At 43.2% G+C, this 17,979-nt stretch overlaps 1 protein-coding gene across 2 annotated transcripts in view; it reads left to right on the plus strand.

Moving 5' to 3' along the window:
* The window catches only part of adka (adenosine kinase a), a 154,589-nt gene that overhangs the window by 119,292 nt on the left and 17,318 nt on the right, over positions 1-17,979 (plus strand). For both annotated transcript variants that reach the window (XM_053621555.1, XM_053621556.1), the window contains exons 7-8: positions 313-483; positions 15,454-15,489. In XM_053621555.1, the coding sequence (XP_053477530.1) occupies positions 313-483; positions 15,454-15,489 (207 nt within the window). The remainder of the gene's footprint in view (positions 1-312; positions 484-15,453; positions 15,490-17,979) is intronic.

The raw sequence follows: 17,979 nt of genomic DNA on the forward strand, positions 1-17,979 counted from the left end.
CGGTCCTGAGGTTTCCTCGCTCGCTTTCATCCTTATCATTGTTCGTGCAGACGGAGTGATGAGGATAAAAATGAGCTCCGCACCTCACTCCTTCCACTTATTCCACATATGCCCAGATGAAAAAACCCTCTCATTGTCTTTGAAATCGATGCCTACACAATGTGTTTACGTTCAGTGCTTGAGCTTCGGTTGATTTTATATAAGGACCGCAAAACACTTATGTTCAGAAACTGTAGGCATAGTTTTGTTTTGTTTGTTTGTTTGTTTTTTAAATGCAATGACCTAATGACTGTCATTCCTATCTTCTCGCAGGGTTTCTTCTTGACCGTGTCCTTGGAGTCAATCTTGAAGGTGGCGAAGCACGCCTCGGAGAACAACAAGCTCTTCAGCTTGAACCTGTCTGCTCCCTTCATCAGCGAGTTCTTTAAGGATTCCCTAATGGAGGTCATGCCCTATGTGGACATCCTGTTCGGCAACGAGACGGTGAGTCAGCAAGGATCAGCCTGTAATACGGTACATGAGTGCATGGGCTTCCTTAAACCATTTCAGAAATATTCCCAGCTCTGTGCCGTATATTTGTATACTTCTGTTTCGAAGTATTATTGAGCCGGTTCTTAGGTATAGTGCCGTTTGTTTCTTTCGTATGCTAACAGTTACCAATAAGAACAAACTCTTAAATTATTATTATTCCCTAATTTAATCGAGCTGTGTCATTTCATATACGCTCCGGAAGACGCAGAACATTTTAAATGATCCAGACCACCTACTTTATCAGTATTACAACCCATTCCTTCTAGCCACAGGTATAGACTACCCATGTGCGGAAAGGCCAGCTATGGTAGGAGTTTTGTTCCTGGTTACACAAGCGTTATACACTATATTATTCCCTCTATGTCTGTGTTATTTGAAGTGTTTTTTGTTTTGTTTTTTTATTCATTTTCGATGTTCCTATTTTTATTTGTTATTTGGAGTGCTACTTTTTGGTTCAGATTGGACGGCTATCTTTTATTTACTTTAATAGTTTTTATATATTTTTTATATATATATATATATATATATATATATATATATATATATATATATATATATATATATATATTCATTTTTAAAAAGTACAGTACGTTTTCATGGTACAGCCAGTACTGTTTATTTTTGTAATAAAGTTCAGCAGGATTTTACTTTGAGAGTTATGTTTTCATTCGGTATCAATTTTATCGGTTGATCAATCGGTTATTGGCGGGTACCGCACAAGTTAGTTATCGATATCTGTAACATTCACTACCTTTTGACCTCTATCTATCTACTGTACCGTCTTGTACTGTTTGCACACTTGTGCACGTGCACTTTATGTAGAAACATGTCAGTTTAGTTTTTTAGTTCCGTGTCATCTCATGTAGTCCTGTGTTGTTTTATGTAGCACCATGGTTCTGGAGGAATGAGGTTTCGTTTCACTGTGTACTGTACTAGCTGTACGGGTTTTGAAATGACAGTAAAGCCACTTGACTTGACTTGAGCGCTAAATTAGGGTGCCTGCTATGTAACCTCCTGTAACCCAGCTCACATGGTCACAGGAAGTCCTTGAAGTCTTTCTGAGAAAATAATTTTCTCAGTGGTTTATTTAATACATCTTTTAATACAAATTATACCTTGACACTTCCATCTAGCTTACCTTTCAATAATATATATATGTGTATATATATATGTATATATGTGTATATATATATATATATATATATATATATATATATATATATATATATATATATATATATATATATATATATATATAAAAATGAAGAACCCTTATAGATAAGGGTAGATATAGCTTCCTTGCATATCAAACAGAAAATTTGCTCTTTGTTGTGACCAAAACATGAGGACGATACAGATTGAGTGCAGGATAACGTGTGATTTAAGTGTGTCTAATCAGTCCTCTAATCTGATGTACTGTTAAAACACTTAACGTATTGATTGCGGGCATGTAACGGCGTTAAACAGTAAAGAGGAATATGCGTGAAATCATGCCTTTTAGTAAGTGTATGCCAATTAGAAGGGGAGTTTGTGTATACAGTTTAGCTTAGCCTGTGATTTTCTGTCTTTGTCACATAATCCCTATCAAGGTGCCATCAGGGGGCTAGAGATTCCACAATCCCCTACAATTACTCTCGTATTTCACGATCGGTGAGTGCCTTTGTCTTCTGGGAGTCATCACGGTTCCATAGCCGCAAGTGTGTGTTGTAGCACACTGTGACAGACAGGCAGTGTGGTAAATTGTGCTTGTGTGTGTAAGACTGCTGTGCGTCAGTCCTGACAGGCTGAAACACTGTGGCTCGCTCTGGATCTCCTCTCAGCAGCACCACAGTTCTTCCCTCCCTCCTCTGACACGCTAACGGCTGATTAGATATTAAACACCAGTAGTCCTCCCAATCACCCAGCTCCCACTCGGGCTTCTCATGGCAGGAACAGCTGTGGTAATCCATTTAAAACCAACATGGCGGCCGCCTCTCTTTTAGCTAAACTAATGAGATAATTAAGCCGCTACACGTACACATCCACGAAGCCCGTTAGAGCCTTCGCTTTCCGCGGTATTACCGCATTACTCTTGCGGAAGGTTTTGGCAGCTGGATCTTGTCCGTGTGCGAGAGACGGGCCTTTATCTGCACTCGCAGTGCGGGCGCACCGAGCTCCTCACCTCCTTAACTGGCACGCATGAAGTGTGTAATGTCCAGGGAGCAGCACTGGTCTAATTGAGTCCTTCCCCGCTTCACGACATAAACCAGAGAAAGTGAAACGTTTCAGGAAATGTAATGGCCTCCAGTTAGGTTAATTAAGCGAGCACGCAGAGCAGTCCGAGCCAAAACCAGATGGCGCTCACAAATAACGCCATGCACATGCTTACCATACCACGCACGCTCTCCGAGTCTCACACACACACACACACACACATCGCATAATCACAAACAATTTGCCCTCTATTTGCCAGCACACATGATAAAATTCAACAATGTGAATTGTCATTAAGGATGAATTTGTGCAGTAGAGCGCTCAGACAATGTAGAAAAATGTCATGATTAATTGGAACAGAATGAATAACCCTGACTGATGTAGTGTAAAGCAGTGATTAACTCCAGCGCAGAGCTCAGATTGTTTTAAATAACAGGGGAGTTAAAGCTGTGATTGCTGGGAGGTTGCGAAATGATTGAAATTGTTCCATTGCTACTTATGAGACAGCGTGAGAGATAGAGACAGCAAGACGAGGGCCGAGGGAGAGCCGGAGAGAGCTGGCTCATTGTGCAGATCTGCCCGAAGGCCTTTTCCCAAAGACCTCCGCCGCCCCGTCCAGCTCTGACATGAATAATATTATTGAGCTCCCCACTGGTCCGGACCAAAGGGGAAATTGGAGGGTTGCTTTTTGACATTTGCCAGGACAAAAGCAGAGGGATGTACAGATAAACTGGGACTTTGTTACACAATCTGTGTGTGTGTGTGTGTGTGTGTTTCTTTGTATGTCTATGTGTGTATGTGTTATTTATATTAGTCACAACCGAGTTACTGATTGCCGACTCAATCCTGTGCTTTCATCATGTGTGCGTGAGTATTTGTGTGTGTGCGCGTGTGTGCGCGCATGCATGTGGTTGAAGCGGCGATGTAGCTCTCATGCTTTGGTGTGTGACTGTGTCTTCCCTTCCTGTTTGCATCTACGTGATAGGCAGGTCGTGAAAGAAGCCTGAGGCAGCGAGAGATTCGCATGACACTAGGCCTGCATCCCACAACTGATTTAGCCCCAGCCACACACACACACACACACACACACACAGACACTTGAAAACAGATGTCAAGTGCCACAGAGCTCACTGACATTCAAACAGGTTCTAAAGCTTTGAGCCTCCACAAGCCTCTTTTTTTGGCCCAGTGCAGCCACAAGACTCTCCTGCAAACTTTTAAAGCATTTCCTTCTATTTTGCAAGAGAGGTGAACATTGTGGACTGCTGAGACAGACAGAGAGAGAGAGAGAGAGAGAGAGAGAGGGAGGGAGTGAGAGAGGGAAGGAAGTGGAGAGAGGCGGAGGGTGAGGTAATTAAAAAAAAACGCATAAGAGAAGATGCTGTCAAGGGAACTTGAATGCAGGCTGTACACTGAAGTAGTCTCCCATGGCATCACCCACAGCACTCAATTAAAGCCTGACTATCTGCATACGCCTCCTGTGGAACGGCCGCCAAGGCGACACTGTGAGAGACACAATTAGACTTGTTAGAGAGAGGGATTTACTTTCCTGAATGCATGCACTAGTTGTCAGTGCAGTTCCTGATTTGGGCTTATTCTCAAAAACAAGCACAGGTTTGTTTGTTAGTGTAGCAGTTTAGTAAGTTCGACTGAAGGCTCGGCTACACTGTGTGGAATACGAGATTTCTGCAAGTGATATAATAACACATGGCGTTTCTGCACAAATGGAATGTTTTTGACCTGCATCGTGTATACCTACAGGTTGCCCTGCCCTGATGATCATTCAGGAGTCGCCTACACCACTACCACGTGCTTGTGTCGGTTATATAAGGGTGATGTTTCAGCAGGATTTTTTTCCTCGTTATTGGAAAAAATTTTTAAATCTAGCTTGAAAGCGTTTGATGGAGGTGAGTGTAGTGAAGTGAGCAGATGCTAATATAATAATTTGTTACCTCTCAATAGTTTGGAAACAATATTCTCAAAAATTTCATATGCTAGGCATGCACCAATCAGATACCGAGTATTCCTATAAGGGGTCGGACAAGCCGAGATTCAATTCAGTTCAATTTTATTTGTATAAAATTGTCTCAAAGCAGCTTTACGGAAATATATAAACACAGGATACAGATTTTAAGTGTGTGAATTTATCCCTCTTGAGCAAACCGGTGGCGACTGTGGTGAGGAAAAAACTCCCTAAGATGATATGAGGAAGAAACCTTGAGAGGAACCAGACTCAGAAGGGAACCCATCCTCATCTGGGTAACACCGGATAGTTGTTAGTTGAGATGCCATGAGCACGTGTGTTTTTGTGTGCATGTAAACACAGGACCTGTTTTAAAGTGTGCCATCATGATGCCTGTGATGTTTCAGGATAAAATAATGTTCAGATTTTAGTTTTCAGAGCGCAGGCCTGGTTACTGTACGAACATCAGTTTTGGATAAATATCAGCTTAGCTGCTGATAATCGGCGGATATTAAGAGATCAGATCTTGGAACAATCGGCATGTCCATAGCAAATGCATATAAAAGGATTTTAATGGGCTGCTAGCACTTATTTAAACTTAATAGCTGAAAAAATATTTTTCAAAATATTCGCATTATCCAGTGTCAGCCAGAAGGTTCCCTAGTGAGGCTGGATCCTCGCAAGGTTTCTTCCTCGTGTTGTCTCAGGAAGTTTTTCCTTGCCACGGTCGCCGCTGGTTTGCTCTACTTTGTGATGAAATCTGTTATTAAAAGCACTATACAATAAAATAAAATAAAATTAAAAAAACATTATAAAATGGGAGATGATTCCAGTGTAATGCTGGACTTGGAGCTCTGACTATCCAACCATTTTCCATACCGCTGATCCTACACACGGTCACGGGGCGCCTGGAACCTATCCCAGGGGACTTGGGGCACGAGGCGGGGGACACCCTGGACTGGGGTCCAAACCCACACACTCGCACACCAAATCACACACTACAGACAATTTAGAAATGCATGTCTTTGGATTGGGGGAGGGTACCGGAAGGAAACCCCCTGAAACACAGGGAGAAGATGCGCACGCAGGGCAGACGATGGGAATCAAACCCCCAACCCAGGAGGTGCGAGGCAAACCACTAAGCCACCATTTCCCTGGACCTCTGACTAGGAAAATTCAACTAAAAAGCTCACTCAACTCTGAATTCTTACTAGGACGGTTTACTCAACCCCAGGTTCAGCATATGACGTCACAACAACATGACTGCTCACACCATTAACAGTAACTGAAAGATCACTTCTCTACTTTAAATGAGTTCTGAGTACTTTTGACATCAATCCCCATAGACACGTTAGCGGGTTAAATCTAGAACACTGACTGTACTGTTAACTGTTTTGGGAAAGTAAATGTTTGCTCTAGATTGTTGCAAGCAAAACGCACCCCCCCACACACACACACACACTTTATAGCTCAAAAAGGACTCAATTCCACTTGTAAGTTAAGTCGATTGCAGATTAATATACAGCCTGTAAATGATTTCAAAGTGACCTGAGAGAGCTATGTCTATAATTGAAGAGAAAGAATCTGTAGAATGATCAAATCTTGTAGCAAATGAAAATGATTAAATAATATTAGCTAAGAGTTTGTACTTTTTTTTTTATTCTTTTTTTTTTATTTACATTGTTCCTGAAAGATATGAAATGCTAAACAATACAGCGCCATAATAATAAAGCAGCCGTTGATGTCTGGCACAATGGTATTTGTGTTATTCGATAAAGAACTGTAATAATATATATTGCACTGCATAAAATAACAAGCGTAGACAAACCGACGGTAATGTCAAGGCCACACACTCTAGATTGTCCTCTAGATTGCCATTTCAGACAACACTCACTAGATTTGTGGTTTGTTGGAACGCACTTTTCATACCTCAGAGGGATAGTCGATAGTTTGCGTGTTGCTGTGGGATTCCAGTAGGGTTTGCGCTGGGAAAGTTCACCTAACAACTATAATCTGAGAGCTCAGGGGGTTTTGCCCAGAATATCCCTCAGCACGAGCCACAGAAGCCATTTTCCACTAAGGGAGGTGGACAGGGAGGTCTGGGCCCTGACACACACACACACACACACACACACACACACACACACACACACACACACTGCCTTCAGCCTGTGTGTGCAGTAGCACAGTAATGATGGATGGAAGAGAAGACACGGCACTGAGGGCAGATCAATAGCTGCCACCACGGCCGGTGTATTTCTTTCACAGCATCTGAGTGCAGGATGTCAGCTTGTTGTTGCCAGTATGATTTGGAGACGTTTAACAGCAACATGCTCTGCTGCACTATATATCAGCCAGCTTGACTTTTGGCAGCTCTCGTGGGGGACTGTACACTTGGAGTCCGTCCCATCGGATTTGCGGAGTTGTGGAATGGTGGTTTATTGAGATTATTGCTGTTTTCGATTTCCAGTTCCGTCTAGGAGCCCTAACACGTTAACATTTTATTTCTATTAACTTCTGGGGCTTCAAACCTGCGTTCAGCGCATGTCGTAATTAGGAGATTCTGACTTGTGAAAAGCGTTCACGTGCTCGTAGGACTCGTAAGTACAGACTCGTACACCAGGAATTTTCAGAGAGCTCCGACTTGTACCGCCTGAACGCTGCAAGAACGCAAGAATAATCATACAATATCAAGAATAAAACGTACAATATACAACGGCAGTTCCAAAAAAGTCGGGACGCTGTGTTAAATGTAAATGAAAACAGAATGCAATGTTTGCAAATCTCATAAACCCATATTTTATTCACAATAGAACATAGAAAACATATCAAATGTTTAAACAGAGTTTCTTACTAAAAAAGAAACAGCTGGAGGAACATTTTGCAACTAATTAGGTTAATTAAAACTTCTGAAAAACACTAAGATTCTCTTTTTATACCCAATCATGTTACTGACCTGTTGCCAATTAACCTCCAGCTATTTCTTTTTAGTAACACTTACTTTTCCAGCCTTCTGTTGCTCCCGTCCCAACATTTTTTTTTTTTTTTTATAGACATGTTGCGGCCATCAAATTCAAAATGACCACCTTTTTTTTTTTTTTCTTAAAATGGTACATTTCCTCAGTTTAAATATTTGATATGTTTTCTGTGTTCTATCGTGAATAACATATGGGGTTTATGAGATTTGCAAATCATTGCATTCTGTTTTCAATTACATTTTACATAGCGTCCCAACTTTTTTGGAATTGGGGTTGTAGTTTAATGTACCTAGCACAGAGTTGGAGATGTTTAGGTTTACACCAACACATTCTTTCCTGACGCACTTCCTGTGTTCTTCAATATTTAGCAATAGCATTAAAATGAGATTTAATACTGTAATGATGTATTTTGCAGTTGGCGACATAATAATTAAACGCATTCATTTTGGCGTGTAGAAACACAAGTCTGAGGACATGCTCTGAGTTAGTATTAGTTAGTCGTCTAGTATTTCCGGTAATTCGCAAGCCCCAGTACCACCAAGCTGCCACTATTGGGCCCTTGAGCAAGGCCCTTAACCCAGTCTGCTCCAGGGGCGCTGTATCATGGCTGTCCCTGTGCTCTGACCCCAACTTCCTGACAAGCTGGGATATGCGAAAAACACATTTCACTGTGCTGTAATGTATATGCCACAAATATAGACGACTACTTCTTCCTTCCTTCCTTTCTTCCTTCCTTCTTTTTTATTTAGTGTTTTCATGGTTACTGTAATTATCAGCCATATTCCTGGGATGTACAATAGTGTACTTACACACACACACACAGTCATGCACATTTGAACAAACACACAGTCACATGTCCATGCTGTCACCCGTATATCGTGTCATGGAACAACTGGAGGACTGATGCGTCTCCAGGGAAGTACCTGTCATTTCTCTAATGAGATCATCATTCCCAATGCCCGTCTGGCTCTGCTGCTGCACTCACCTGTCATACATGACCAGAGAATTAACAAAATCCATGCAGCTGAAGGCCCTTTTTTTTTTGAACACCCATGAGTTACTTGTAGGCAACGTAACAGAAAAGAAACTACCTGAAGCTGTGTGTGCTTAGAAATATTTGTCGAATCCAAAAAGCTGTCAGAACAAACAAAAGATGGTGTTACAGAGAGAACAGGAAATTTGAATTGTTGGTTTTTATTCTTCCCACTAGTTAAAATTATTACATGAACATTTTTTTTTATTTCCTCCATATTTAGAATGCTTTGTTTGTAGGGATGTCAAACACTCTTAGGGGGGGAAAAAAAGTTCAGTCTAAAATCCCTTAAGGCTTCTTCATTTATAGCACTGTACTAATGTATCAGTGAGAGTTTCCAAGTAGAAGCACTCTGAAAGCTTCTAATCCTTAACTGTAGAAAGGACAGAAGAGAGTATGGTATGGTTTTTCAGAAGAGAGTATGGTTAAAATAATGAGCAGAAATGAATTATATTTTGTGGTTGTTCATGATGAATGATGTTCTATTCTCGAATTTGACCTCTAATTTGCGTCTTGCTCGTGTCTGAGAGTGGACAGTGGAGATCGTATGGGAAAAGGACCAGCAGCTGCAGTCATGTACTTTAGACTTAAGGCCTCAGTATACTTCTTCATACAGAGATTATTTTTCTCCGTATGCGTTCTTATGCGATCTCATATGCGAACAACATTCCCCAAAGACAAATCAGTAGGATTTCTGGCATTTCACCTTCTACAGTGCACAATGTAATTAAACAATTCAGGGAATCCAGTGAAATTTCGGTGCGTAAAGGGCAAGGCTGAAAACCACTTCTGAATGCGCGTGATCTCCGATCCCTCAGATGTCACTGTCTTAAAAACCGTCATGAGTCTGTAATGGATATCCTGACATGGGCTCAGGAATACTTTCGTAAACCTTTGTCAGTCAACACCATTCGCCACTGCATCCACAGATGCAATTTAAGGCTTTACTATGCAAAGCAGAAGCCATACATCAACACTGTCCAGAAGCGCCACTGACTTCTCTGGGCTCGGTCTCATCTGATATGGACAGTAGCACAGTGGAATCGTATTTTGTGGTCCGAACAGTTGACATTTCAAATAGTTTTTGGACAAAACAGCTGTCATGTTCTCCAGGCCAAAGAGGAAAAGGACCATCCAAGCTGTTATCAGCATCAGGTCCAAAAGCCAGTGTCTGTCATGGTATGGAGGTGTGTCCGTGCCCATGGCATGGATAACTTGCACATCTGTGAGGGCAACATTAATGCAGAAAGATATGTACACATTTTGGAGCAACATTTGCTGCCATCCAGAGCAGGACAACGACAAACCACATTCTGCCCGGATTACAAGCGCATGGTTGCGTAAGCAGAGAGTTCGGGTGCTAGCATGGCCTGCCTGCAGTCCTGACCTGTCTCCGATTGAGAATGTGTGGCGCATTATGAAGCGCAAAACAAGGCAACGAAGGGAGAAAATGGGAGAAAATTTCGCTTGCTAAACTTAACCAACTGGTGTATTCATTCACAAACACTTAAGTGTTATTAAAAGAAAAGATGATGCTACACAGTGGTAAACAGTCAACTGTCCCGACTTTTTTGGAGTGTGTTGTTGTCATCAGATTTGAAATTGTATATTTTCAAAAAGAAATTTAATTAACAAGGTAAACCATCAAATCGTGTTAATAATGTGTTAATAATGTGTTTTCAGTATAGTACAGGGTGAATTGAATTTTCAAATGACAATTTTGTTTATTTTTTTGCGTTTTCCATACTGTCCCAACTTTTTCAGCATTGGGGTTGTACATGAGGTTGTTAAAGTCAAATTTATCCCTCAGAGTTATTTTAATTGAATGCTAGCTTCCCTCCTGAGGTAACAGTAAACTTGTTAGCTTAGTTTTTAGTTAACGTGAGGTCTTACTACATTAAAACATGCGCCATTAACTTTTGGTTAATCAGCCAGTTTACAGTAAATCTATTAACCAGCTGAAACAGATTACTCAGTGAGCACTGAGGAGATGAGGACTCTGTCCCACTACTTGAAATGTACTGGGACGGTCCATTGCGCAACAGGAAGCTCATAGCACAACTCAGTTCTCGCAAAGATGCATTCTATGTCCACTCGTCTTTCTGCCTGGCTTCCATGAACAATAGTGGGGGAGAAAATGGACGTTCTGTGGAGGCTTCGCACGCTATGTCTTGCACGTGGCAGCTGGGCGAACTCTGCAGACGAACACACCATGCAACCAAGCCTCTGAATGATTGTTCCAAACAAAGTGTGTCCAAGCTGATTCATTGCACGTATCGTATGTTTCACTAGCACGCGAAATAAGTCGTTCTCCTTATTCCTTGCATTCTAACATTTGGTTATGTACGTCCAACAACTTCACCGACATAGTTCTTCCATTTTCTTCCATAGTTCTTCTGCCGCCATCTTCCTCTAGTTAAGGAACTTGTCATGATTTTATTATTTTATCAGCACCACCTGCAGTACTGGAGAACTCGTATGCGACAACCAATCATTATGCTGAGAGCCTTAACTTTTTATTTATTTATTTATTTATTTTTTTCATAAGTGTTCCTCCGCTTTCCTTCATCCATTAACTGTTCGACAGTCCCTTTAGCATAGTGTTTCTGTGAGCATGTTAAAGTGATAGTCTTCCCTTTTTATCAATATAATGCTCTGTAACCCCGAGGTAAATGGTCCCTTGTATACTTCCAGTAGCTTCCCTTGAAAAGAGAGATCCTAGCTTTCACCATTATCGTGTCATCATGGCAAGTTGCTGTGTTCTAGTTCAACCATTCCGACTACGAAAATGTTTTAAAAATTGTCTTGCTAGCCCTACAGTTTTTGAGATATCACACACGAAAGTGTTAAGTTTAACTGCAGCGCACAATGTGTTGCATCTTGCCTAGCTGTGTGTGCATGTGTGCATTTGACTGGAATGCAGCTCGGCACGCTTGCTCGTGAATATGTGCATTTAAGCCCCACTATATTTACACACAGCCATTAGCCAGTTTATTTATCACGCCAGAGCCACAGCTGGAGTCTGGAGCCCGCAAACTTGTTTACATGCAAACGTACATTTCCGTGATGGGCTCAGAGACAATGGCAGGCTTTGAAAGTGATCAGAACATACTCCGGTGTGGTAATAAGGCTGTCATTGAGAGCGATGTCACATGTGCTGAAGTGGAAATGTTTTCCCTCACACTCTCATCTCCTCTCCAGCATACAGGACAGGAGAGACAGCAGTCAGCGGCCGTGATTCTGGTAATGATATCATTACGCCGAGCAATTGCTTCTCATGCATTGTTTAACAAAGGCGCGTTTGAAGTGCTCCGCTCAATCCCCAGACTGAGCTTTCACATGCTGCCAGTACACTGCAAGTGGAGCCAAAATGAGGGGAAGGAGATCAAGGGGAAACACCTTTTTTTTTTCATGAGCCCTCCAGTCTTTTTATCCTTAAAAAACAGAAAGTAGAATTAACATCTCAAAATGACCGCTAGGTAAAAGGCCAAGGGTGTTTTTCTTCTTTTTTTTTGTTATTGTTTTGTTTGTTGTTGTTGTTGTTGTTGTTGTTTTTTGAAGTGGACACTCCCTACTTCACACGCATTTCATGCAGCCAGGATGTTTTGATGACCTCATTATTGCGGCTGCCTCGCCAGCACTGAGCGTTTCCTTTAAGAGCTTGCCCTGTGGATATTTCCTTTCTCTTCGAACTGTGTCACATGCTAGTTGTGCACATGGCGGAGGGAATGGAACAGAGCAGTTCAACCACAGAGGACCACAACGAAAATCGAGCGCCGCTTCTCTCTGCAGCTTACAGTCTGACTGGCTACCTGCCATTTTATAACCACATCAAAAACACAACATCCATCAGGAGCCGATCCCAAATGAGCGTTAACAAACACTCGAGCACCTTCAGGGGTTGTACAGTATGATACATTAAGCGCCTCTAATGAAAGAGGCCGGGGTGTGGAAATGAGACCGAATGCACCGTTAGTGGTTTCAGGTTGTCACGGAGGGTTGTGTTCATTTGATTAGCCATTGATCTGGTCCCATTTAACGCTTTGTTAGTGGCTGTGTTCTTGTTTTACGTCGTGATTTACATAAGGCATGGACGACAGGGTCCACTAGTGAGCTAGTCTTAAGTGGTAATTGCAGGAGGCAGTGGTAAATAAAGGATTAGAGGGTTTAAATAAATTTCTCCTGAAAAGCTCTTTGCAGCAAACATCTCTCTCTCTCTCTCTCTCTCTCTCTCTCTCTCTCTCTCTCTCCTGCTCTCTCTCTTTCTCTCGCTCGCTGTTGTTTGTCGCCCGTCACGCTCCACTTGGCCTGCTGCATTCTCAGGGGAGTACCTTAACACCTCAGCAGTGCTCGCTTTCTTCCCCTAATCTTTCTTTTCCCCTGCCCAGATTACTTTATTGATATCCATCTGCCGGCCTCCTCTAAAGGCCCGTGGCCCTTCACTGACTCGAATCGTTGTGTGTGCGACTCGCAGGCTGCGATTATGAAATTATACCTCAATCGCCCTCATCTGTATCCTACAATGCCACCATTGTTTGGCTGCTACATCAGTGTTTGCTATATCCCAGCAGTCCTAATCCAGCCCATAACAAAGTGAGAAATAACATCTCATGAGCGCGTTTGTCAGACCGTGCCCCTCTCGGCTAGTCTGTTTCGCAGCTAGCTGATGATTTGAGAGACGAGTCCTCTCCCTTTGGCTTTGAAAATCCTGGGTTTGGTTGAACTGGCTTGCACTTGCGCTCAGATCTTGCCAAGCATAAGTGCTCTAGCTAACCCTGAACCCGCAAACCTGCCTGGCCAAAAACCGCTCCGTCTTCCGTGTAAACCCTTTCAGCCATTTCGTTTTTTCCTTTGTTTTTGTTTTTGTTTGTTTATTTTATGCGAAGCATCTGATGGAGTGAACGCAATGGGTATCTGGGTGTCTTCAGCCTTCTGGCACTTTCAGAGCCCCATGTCAGGCCTGGCCGGTTGTCAAAGTGGCCTAACCCTGTCCGCTTAATGCTAGTTTATCCTGTTCAGTGGCTACAGACGCACTCCCTTAGCTATCATTCCTCATTAAATCACTCTGTCTCTCTCTGGCTCCGGCTCTGCACGTCTTTGTTCTTTGCCTTCTCTCCAGACCTTTCCCATGAGCCATAAATTACAGAGGGTGGAGAAGGTCTCGTAAGCGTTTTTTTTTTTCCTTCCCTTTCACCACTGCATGCAACTTGTGCAACTCGTTTAAAAGAAAAGAAGTAAAACTTCAAGAAGCCGTGATGAACGTGCGGTGTTTTCATGCTCCAACTCCGAGTCATTGTGGATGCAAATAATCAGCACGGCTTTCCGAACAGGGGAAAGCAGCATTGTTTTATTTCCGCTTATGACCCTCTCAGTGAAACTGTGCATGAAGAATGTTCTCACGGTTTCATCACCGATTTGTCCTTTTGTCCTTGTAGTTAAATAATGATGGGCCTCGTAACACTTAAGGCACGTGTAGCGTGGCACGGACGTCTCAACCGGTGAAGAGTGTCCGTTTCGATTTTGCGAACGCAGCCGAATTGCTGCTTAATTCCAGGAGTGAATCTTGAAATAATATTGTTTAATCACTCTCCATAAAAGTGTAGTTCACCTTGGCCGCTTGTTGGCTGCTGTATCAGATTGTTGAGCTGTAATTGGTGCCATGAAACCTGGACGCTTTTCTGCAGGGATTTAGGATTTTCTCATTTTTAGGATTGGTGCGAATTGTAGCCCTAACCTTGATGCGTTTAACCTCTGAGCCACACACATGTTCAGTGTACACGTAAATAGGCACACACGTGCAGCTTCGGAAACCTGAAAAGACTCTTGAAGCCTGGGACTGGAACCAAACACAAACAACTAAATGTCACACAAGGATATTGTTTACGTAGCGCTTGGAGGATTTTGTTCTCGTCTTAGATGGAGCCATGTAGCCTTTCCTTATTCTCTATACATGTGTCAGATGTGTGTGTGTGTGTGTGTGTGTGTGTGTGTGTGTGTGTGTGTGTGTGGGGACTAGATTAATGGACCCGTCTTGTGTTTATTATCCAGCGTTGGTGACAGACAGACTGTGTGTAGCCCTGCTGGGACCCTCAGCCCTCCCAGCCATGTAGCTGGATGCCCCTCCTCTCCATCCTTTAAAGAGCCACGATGTTCCAACTGCTCCCTGGGGTCATGCTGCCAAGCAAAGGGCATGACCTAGCACACACGTAATTGGCTTTATTTTTCCATCACATCACGGGGCTGCTTTAATGCTTTTATTGTTCGGGATCAAGTGCGAATATCCTTCTTTCAGATGCCACTTGTGATCTCTTGAACGCTTAGTTACATTTTCATTTATTCATTCGGTAGATGCTTTAATCCAAGTTCTGCATCTAGCAGTGTTGGTTGTAGAATTTTATTTATTTATTTGTGTGTGTGTGTGTGTGTGTGTGTGTGTGTGTGTGTCCACTGTGCTGCTTTTTTCTTATTCTTCTTTTTAACGTAGTGGTATTGCTGCTTATGTAAAGACAGCAGAGCATTTTGAAATTGGATCTTCATTCGACATGTCTTTCTTTTCTTATGAGGGTGGAAAATTTGAACAGCGTACCGAGGCAATATGACGAGGGAAGCGGGCTTTGGAGACGGGAGTGTGTGGGCTAAGTGAAATGCTATCACTGCGGCGGTGTGTAATTAAGCGTGTGTGTTTTTGTGTTTGTTTGTGTGTGTGTGTGTGTGTGTGTGTGTGTGTGTGTGTGTGTGTGTGTGTTGTTTTGCAGGAGGCTGCCACGTTCGCGCGCGAGCAGGGCTTCGAGGTGAGTGGACATCAGCTCGCACGCACTAAACACATCCTAAAGGATTATTTTTCAGCTGATAATGAAGTTCTTTTTCGGACAGTGATTGATGCGCTATTATACTCCCTTGGCCCCCTCACAGCAGTCGCCATAGCAACCTGGCAGTCGTCATGGTTTCTTTGTTCAGCCAGTGCTGCTGCTCGCTTTCTCTCTCTCTCTCTCTCTCTCTCTCTCTCTTTCTCTCTCACACACACACATATGCACACGTATCCACACACATTCTCTCCTCTATTCCCTCACACTCGCACACATTCTCTCCTCTGCTCCCTCTCTCACAGACACACACATACACATTCTCTCCACCGCTCCCTCATATACACACACACACACACACACACACACACACACACACACACACACACCTCTCCCCTCTGTCTCCTTTTCTGTTATGACGCATTCCTCCCAGGCCTGCACCCAACATCGCCTACAGATGTTATTTATTGAATTTTGAGAAGGCTCTTGGGAAGAGAGAGAGAAGTCCTGAGGGGCAGGCTGAGCACAGGCTGCGATTGGCAGGTGGCTTTGTTAAGGAGCCCACCTTGTTAGCTTCATTAGGCTATAAGGATTCTCTGCTCAGCTGTGGTATTATCCTCAATTATGCAGCGCTGTCATCCCATCATACTACCCCCACCACCACCTCCACCACCACCACCACCACCACCTCCTACTCCCGCTGTTCTCCCCTCCCTCATAAATACTGGATCACTTCTCAGGCAAATATGTAAACAGAGTGATCGTTTGTGTTAATGCATTACATGTCGGAATATTAAGAGTTATGAGAGAGTGAATAGGTGAGAGCAGATAATGTTAACGTCCTACTGGATTCACAAGAGGATGGGACGGGGAAGGCGGTGTCGGCCCTGTCCTGGGCTCGTAAAATGCAAATTCATATGGAAAGTAAATGTGAGTTTAAGAACGATATGCTTAAATAATTGAAGTGGCTTATCTCTTTTTCAAGCGCAGAGCTATCCGCCCGAATGTGTTTCTTCTCGGTATGAATAATTGTCTTCACCAGGATCACTCAAGGTGCGATCGACGTGACTGGAATGCAGAGCAGCAGAGTCAGTTAGAGAGAGGGAGAGAGAGAGAGAGAGAGAGAGGGAGATACAGGGGAAAAAGGCTGAGGGCGGGAGAGATGGAGAGAAAGAGGCGAGGAAGGGTTGGTGAGCCAGAGCGAGGGAAGAAGGGGGGGGGGGAGCTCGCATTGCACACAGTAAATATATAAATGGCAAGCACTGTCACACACTGTGAGTACCTCTTCACTGATGTCATGCACGTCAATTTGATTTAGGGCTCATGAGAGGGGAAAAAAAACGCCTCACAAGCTACTTTTTTTCTTGCGAACCCACATCAGAAATCGGACAAGGAGAAATACATGCACGTAGAATACATTTCTCTCAACTAGTATTCCCCCCCCCCCCAATGAATTTCTGCTCTCTGAGACGTCTCCACACATCAGTTGCTTTTCCACAGCAGCTAGTCAGGCAAATGGCTAAGGAGCGTGCACGCCGACACCACCAGATTGACTCTTTGTGCTTCAGTTCCCAGTGCATTTCCCTTCTTCTCTTAAACCGCGACGCAACGTGCCACCTATAGTCCTTGTAACATCTGCTGCAGTGCTACAGTACATTTGAAAATACAGCCTCTCCACAGATTCGCATCTGCGAGATCCAACTCTTCCCCGAGGTGTTTCCAGCATCCTCTGCGGTGGCCAGGTCAATTGTGAGAAATGAGGATGAAATCCCAGAGTCTAAGACAAGTGAAAAAAAATTAAACGCGCGTGTTCCGCTTCTGTCTAATCCCTGTTGCTCTGAGATGGAGGCTTGGTAATAAATCAATTTACATCTCAAGAAGGTAGATAAGAGCATGTTATGTTTCTCCTGTATTGAACCGTCATTAGACCAGGCGCGCACTGTGATCCGATCCTCATCTGTTGTGCTTAAATAGCATTAGATGTTGAATCCGCCGCAGGCTAATTGAACGTTCTGTTGGATGCTGTTCCTCCGACAGATTACAGCGGAGGAGTCGTTTTTATTAGCTTTAATATGGATACAGAATCAGGCTGGATATTCCTCGTCTCCCCCCCCCACACACACACACTCACACAGACTTTTTCCTAATTTTTATTATCATTCCTTTCATGGTTATTAAATGAGGTGATTATCACTGACCACATCCTTAAGGGTTTTTATTAACTGAGAGAAACCACTGAATAGTGGGGTATCATGGATATGGATAAGCATAATTAAGTCATGCTGAATGTTTTTGTGGTCGACGTTTTGCCCAGCCACCTCCTTGATTTAATGAATAGAAACCTATTGGGGGGGGGGGGGGGTAGAAAGCTGAATGGATATGATCATATGTGCAAGACCTTGCCAAGGCTGTGCGGATAGGGAGTGTAGATGGGCTGCTCGAGTCTGGCCATGTGTCGAGGAAACTGTTGCACCACAT

This window comes from Ictalurus furcatus, chromosome 3, assembly GCF_023375685.1.
Source record: "Ictalurus furcatus strain D&B chromosome 3, Billie_1.0, whole genome shotgun sequence".
Lineage (NCBI taxonomy): Eukaryota > Metazoa > Chordata > Actinopteri > Siluriformes > Ictaluridae > Ictalurus > Ictalurus furcatus.